Source organism: Priapulus caudatus, unplaced genomic scaffold, assembly GCF_000485595.1.
Source record: "Priapulus caudatus unplaced genomic scaffold, Priapulus_caudatus-5.0.1 Scaffold3621, whole genome shotgun sequence".
Taxonomy (NCBI): Eukaryota; Metazoa; Priapulida; class Priapulimorpha; order Priapulimorphida; family Priapulidae; genus Priapulus; species Priapulus caudatus.
Genome location: NW_014580682.1, coordinates 18139 through 25062, shown reverse-complemented (window position 1 = coordinate 25062; position 6924 = coordinate 18139). Strand labels below are relative to the sequence as shown.

General features: G+C 47.3%; 1 protein-coding gene across 1 annotated transcript in view; it reads left to right on the top strand.

Annotated features, from left to right (window-relative positions):
- LOC106819529 (aldehyde dehydrogenase, mitochondrial-like) overlaps positions 1–6924 on the top strand; it is a 13662-nt gene that overhangs the window by 1155 nt on the left and 5583 nt on the right. Inside the window, exons 3-6 of the mRNA XM_014824146.1 lie at positions 133–209; positions 4097–4287; positions 5844–5957; positions 6306–6408. Coding sequence (XP_014679632.1) covers positions 133–209; positions 4097–4287; positions 5844–5957; positions 6306–6408 — 485 coding nt within the window. The remainder of the gene's footprint in view (positions 1–132; positions 210–4096; positions 4288–5843; positions 5958–6305; positions 6409–6924) is intronic.

Sequence of the window (6924 nt, the reverse complement as noted above, 5' to 3'; positions counted from 1 at the left end):
ACCAGCCTATCACGAACAGACGAGAACACCCCGCTAGACATGAAACACATGGCTAAGCATATACACTGATTGTTCGTGCTACTAAACCTCCCTCTCCACGCAACGCTCCATGTGCTCGCGCGTGTCTTCAAGACTCATTACTCCGTTACAACTCGAGTTCATGCAGCGACTCAACTGCAAGACCGCTAAGGAACAGTCATTAGCGCTTCGTTAGATGCACAGCCGGTTCAAACTTTGTGGCAGAAGCACTCAACATCAGTACTCTCTAACCCGATTCGCGTGCTGCGGCGTGACGCTCACACACTGACACGCGTCCGCCGGTTGACGTCCACGTGTACGTCACAGGGTTGTTATCGAGCCAACTTATGCATTAACTTCGGCTGTTTGACTCACTTTCACTTCCTCTCGTCCTTTCTCTCTCTCTCTTTTCGCTCTCTCTCCTCTCTCTTTCTCTCTCTCTATCACTATTCCATCTACTCTATTCTATCTATCTACATCTATCTACTATCTACTCTATCCTATCTATCTATCTGATCTACTAACCTCTATCTATCTATCTACTATCTATCCTATTTATCTATCTATCTATTTATCTATCCATTTATCCTATCTATTCATCTACTCTATCTATCTATCTATCTAATCTATCTATCTATCTATCCTATCTATCTATCACTCCTATATACTATCTATCGTATCTATCTATCCTATTCTATCCTATCTGTCTGTCCTATCTATCTATCTACTATCTCAATCCTATCCCTATCCTATCTATCTATCTATCTATCTACTATCTATCTATCTATCTATCTATCTATCTATCTATACCATCCTATCACGTGAGACTCTATTATCTAACTCATTTATCTAATCCTGTCTACTACCTCTATCTAATCCACCTCTCTCCTCTCTCCTTTCTCTCTCTCATCTCTCTCTCTCTCCTCTCCTCTCTCGTCACTCTCTCTCTCTCTCTCTCTCTATAAGTATATATATATATATATAGTACTTTAATCCTCTAATTCTCTCCTATCCTCTCTCTTCTCATTCTCCTCTCTTCTCTCCTGTTCTCGCTTCTTTGGCCTATCATTCTAAGCCTCTATTCGTGATTTCAAACACCAGACTCGAACGCTAAGAGCGTAATATAAGTAACTTAGTTTCAACTTGAGCGCTATGATCTGCGCGTTTACCCCGCATACGTGCGGCCTTAACAAAATAATTAATTCTAAGGTTTTAACAGCTTGGGATAGTACTAATCGCCCGGCTACAGCTCAGGTCACAAAAGCGAACTCTGTGATTTTGCTTAAATAAACAGCCGCTATCCTGGTTGTCCAGCTAGAATAAAAACACGCCCTCTACCGTCAGCCTTAAAGATAAACATCGCCATCTGGCGTCAGATAAAATAAACAGCCCCTCTCTGTTGTCAGGCTAAGTAGCACAGCGACCCTGCCGTCCAGCTAAAGCTAGACAGCGACCCCTTGCCGTCAGCCTAACGTAGACAGCGACCCCTCGCCGTCAGCTCGAAGTTAGACATGCGAACCCCTGCCGTCAAGCTAAGTTAGACCAGCGACCCCTGCTTGTCATCCTAGTTAGACCAACGCGACCCCTGCCGTCAGATACAGTTAGACAGCGACCGTCTGCCGTGAGTTGCGCCCGTGTAGGCGGTGAGGGGCGCTGCTCGGCAGGCCTTCATGAACGATCGTGTTGCCCGCAGCGCAGGGCCGCGCACCCCAGCTTCCCAGACTGCAGTGAGCAGTGGGATTCCCACGGAACTGATCCTGTCGCAACATTTCCGACGGGCCTTCGTGGCGGGTGAAACAAAGAAAGTCTCCTTCTGTAACGGGATCAGAAACGGGAAGCAGCTAGTGATGAATGATGATGACCGACTGATCGAGCCATGACATGATGACTGATGACTGATGACTGATGAATGATATCGATGACGCAAATGATGAATGATGCCATGAATGATGACGCCACGCTGTGCTATCCTACACAGACTGCCACTAACCTAACATATCATACATATATATGCTACTGCTGGATCATACTCATACCTACGTATATACTATACTCATATCATACTTATTATATAAGCCGGATAGACGCGCCGCGCCACAATAACAAGCCACAGAGACAGAGAGAAGACGAGCCAAGAGGAGAGAGAGCGAGAAGCAGAAGAGAGAGTCGTGAGAGAGAGAGAGAGAGAAAGAGAGCAGCACCGAGACGAGTGTGACAAGCAAGACGCCAGAGCACGAGCCGAGAGAGAAGAGAGAGGCTGTGTGAGAGAGACGAGAGAAACCGAGAGAGAGAGAGAGAGAGAGGGAGAGAGACGAGGCAGAGAAGAGCAGAGTTGAGAGAGAGAGACGCGAAAGAGAGGCACGCAGCAGAGCAGGGGAGCAAAGAGATCGCGGAGAGAGAGAGCAAGAGAGAGAGGAGAGAGAAGCAGACGAGAGAGAGCGAGAGAGAGAGAGAGAGTGTGTGAGAGACGAGAGAGACGAAGAAAAGAGAGAGAGAGAGAAGAGGGATGAAAGAGAGAGAGAGAGAGAGAGGGCAGAAAGAGAGAGAAGAGAGAGAGAGAGAGAGAGAGAAAGAGAGGGAAGAGAGAGAAGAGAACGAGAGAGAGAGGAGAGGAGCGAGAGAGAATGAGAGAAGAGAGAGAAGCAGCCTATACCTGGCTGCGGTGTGACACTTACCGATGGTATGACCTTGCCCATGGTTCCTTATCAGCCATCCTCGGTAATACCCCCCCCCCCCCTCACCTCCGCCGGCACGGCGAGATCACTCACTTCTAACTTCCCTCGCTCGCCCAACCGCCCCGCCTCCCGCCAGGGTTATCACCGTCCCCGCGCGCGAGGCCGTCCATTGCTGCACGCCGCCGCCCTCCTAGCGCCAGCGCCAGACCGACAGACACGACGCACCTTTCCCACGCCGATACGCAGATCCCCCAGCCCCGCCGCCCGCCCGCCCCGCCCCCCCACGGCCGAGCAGCAGAGCAGCACGCAGCCTAAAGACCACCCCGCACCGCACCACCGCGCACCCACCACACACCACACCGCCAAGCCACGCACGCAGCAGAGAGACGCCACCCGGCCCCCACCCCCGCCACCGACGACCGAGCCAGCAGATACCGCCAGCCGCCCGCCACACCCGCACGAGATCCAGCCCGGCCCCACCCCGCCCCCGGCCCACGCACCCCCGCCGACCCACCCGCCCACCCGCCACGACCCCGCCACCGACCGCCATCACCCCCACCACCCGCACTCACGCCACGACGCCCCACGGACCCCCCGCACCCCCCACGCCCCCAGAGAGAAAAAGACCAGCCCACGCCAGCCCACGCACGGACGAGATCGAGAGAGAGAGAGAGAGGGGGAAAAGAAAAACAGAGAAAGTGAGACGAGAGAAGAAGCACACAGAGAGTGACGGGAGAGAAAAGAGAGAGAGAGAGGAGAGAGAGAGCGAGAAGCGCGAGAAAGTGAGAGAGAAGAAGAAAGACAGAGAAGATAAGCGAGGAGAGAGAGAGGAGAGACGAGAGAGAAGAGGAAGAGATCAAAGATAAAGAATAGAGAGAGGAAGCAGAGAATTATGCAGAGAGAGATGAGAGAGAGAGTAAAGAAAGACAGAGAGAGGAGTAAAGAGAGAAGAGCGGAGAAGAGACAGCAGAGAGAGAGAGAGAGACGAGAGAGATATACCAAGATAAAGATAAGAGAGAGGCGGGGAAAGAGAGAAAAGAGAGCAGCGAGAGAGCAGAAAAGAAAGCCCACAGAGGCAAAGAGAAGAGAGAGAGAGGAGAGAGCAGAGAGAGAGAGAGAGGTGACATCATCATCATCATCATCACCATCATCATCATCATCATCATCACCATCATCATCATCATCATCATCACCATTATCATCATCATCATCATCATCATCATCATCATCATCATCATCATCATCATCATTATCATCATCATCATCATCATCATCATCGTCATCATCATCATCATCATCATCATCGTCATCATCATCATCATCATCATCATCATCATCATCGTCATCATCATCATCATCATCATCATCATCACTAGCTGCTTCCCGTTTCTTGTCCCGTACAGAAGGAGACTTCCTTTGTTTCACCCGCCACGAGCCCGTCGGAGTCTGTGGACAGATCATTCCGTGGAACTTCCCGCTGCTCATGCAGTCCTGGAAGCTGGGGCCCGCCCTCGCTGCGGGAAACACCATCGTCATGAAGCCTGCCGAGCAGACCCCCCTCACCGCTCTACACGTGGCGCAACTCACGGCAGAGGTCGCTGTCTAACTTAGCTGACGGCAGGGGTCGCTGTCTAACTTAGCTGACGGCAGGGGTCGCTGTCTAACTTAGCTGACGGCAGGGGTCGCTGTCTAACTTAGCTGACAACAGAGAGGGCTGTTTATTATATCTGACGCCAGATGGCACTGTTTATCTTAGCTGACGGTAGAGGGCGTTTTTTTATTCTAGCTGACACCAGATAGCGCTGTTTATTTTAGCAAATCACAGAGTTCGCTTTTTGTGACCTAGCTGTAGCCGCATGTAGTCTACCCAAGTGTTAAAACCTTAGAATTAATTATTTTGTTAATGCCGCACGTATGGGGTAAACGCGCAATCATAGCGCTCAAGTTGAAACTAAGTTACTTATATTACGCTCTTGGTTCAGTCTTGTGTTTGAAATACGAATAGAGAAGCTTAGAATATAGGCAAGAACGAAACAGAGAGAGAAAGNAGCACGTGGATAATACGATAATAGACACGATAGAGCAAATAGATAGCATAAAATAGATACTGATACGATAGATAGATAGAATGAGACTAATAGGCATAGATCAGATAGCACAGATAGATAGATAGATAGATAGATAGGATGATAGATAGACCACATACCGACAGATACATACACTAAGACCCAGATAGATAATAACTCGAAGAATCAAGATATATAGATACCCCGACTAGATAATAGATCAAAGATATATACGATAGAATAATCAGACTAGATACGACTAGCATAGTACTCAGATTAGATCGCATCGAGAACGATAGATAGATCGATAATAGATCAGCGATACGATCGATAGATACGACTAACGGATCAGATAGATAAATGACTAGGATCGGCATAGATACAAGAAAAAAAGACTAGATAAATAATAGATAGATAGAGTAGATAGAGTAGATAGATAGATAAACTAACTAGGAGTTAGCATAGATAGATAAGATAGCGATAGATAATAGATAGAGTCAGTAAGATAGATAGATAGATATGACTAGATAGATAGGATAGATTAGATAGATAGATAGAGTAGATACGATAGATAGATAGATAGCACTAGATCAAGATAAATAGGATTAATAATCGAACTATAAGATTAGATAGGATAGGATAGATAAGATAGATAAGAGAGAGAGAAGAGAGAGAGAGAGAGAGAGCGAAAGAGAGAGAGAGAAAGGAGAGAGGGAGTGAAAGTGAGTCAACAGCCGAAGTGTAATGCATAATTCGCTCGATAACAACCCCTGTGACGTACACGTGACGTCACCGGCGGCGCGTGTCAGTGTGACGTCACGCGCAGCACGCGGGAATCGTTAGAGAGTATGATGTTGAGTGCTTTGCACAGTGAAACCGCTGTGCATCTAACGAGCGCTAATGACTGTCCTTATAGCGGTGCAGTGAGTCGCTGCATAACTCGAGTTGTAACGGAGTAATGCAGTTCTGGAACACGCGCGACACATAGAGCTTGCGTGGAGAGGGAGGTTAGATAGCACGACAGATCATGTATATGTATAGCCATGTGTTTCATTCTAGCGGGGTTTCTCGTCTGTTCGTGTAGGCTGGTTTCCCTCCAGGCGTCATTAACGTCGTTCCTGGTGACGGTCCGACAGCTGGCGCCGCCCTGGCGGCACACATGGACGTAGATAAGGTTGCATTTACTGGCTCGACTGAGGCAAGTGCGTTTGCGAACATAATAACATGACATATAACATTATATTATTAATATATTATTAACAATATTGTTATTAACATTATTATTGTTACTATTATTATTATTATTATTATTATATTGTAAACATTATTATGTGTTATTAATAGCGTTAGCATTAGTGTATACTTATGCAGCTTTAATTCATTTTATACTGAGAGACTAAATATGCAGATTACTCAAAATAATATATAATAAGTGTAGCAGAAACATATATCTCAGCTATCACCATCTTGTTGCTATGAGACAATATGTAATGTATAATATAATTGTAACACCCTATATATAATATCAGATTTTATGCATCCACAGGTGGGGTCGATAATTCAGAAGGCTTCAGGCGAATCGAACCTAAAACGTGTGACGTTGGAATTGGGCGGGAAAAGTCCGAATGTTGTGTTCGCCGACGCAGACAGTTGAGTTCGCTTTACACTTACTGTCGTCGCCGTGACGTGACGTCATCGTCTTGATATGTCGCTGTGATATTAGTAACTGTAGCTGTCGAATTTAAACCTGGGTTTTTAGACGGGTATGATGGATGAATCGCGATGGCAGTGTGATATAGTCTCCATCGACAGCTAATAACATCTAAGAGCTTGCATGCTCTCTTGTCTACATGCTGCAACTAGCAATCAGTTGGTAGTGAACTTTCGCTGACCCGTTGCGGGACGTAGTTTTCTGCAAATATTGATAATCTACGTCAAAACGATCATTTCTTCCCGCGACGAGACGCGACGCGGTGAGAGCGACTATATAATAGAAACGTGTACGGAAACCCTTACGAAAATATATAGCGATGGCAGGAGGGACCTCGCTCTGCTGGTCTCCCCCTCCCTCCCTTATCACCTGCTGGTCTCCCCCTCCCTCCCTTATCACCTGCTGGTCTCCCCCTCCCTCCCTTATCACCTGCTGGTCTTCCCCTCCCTCCCTT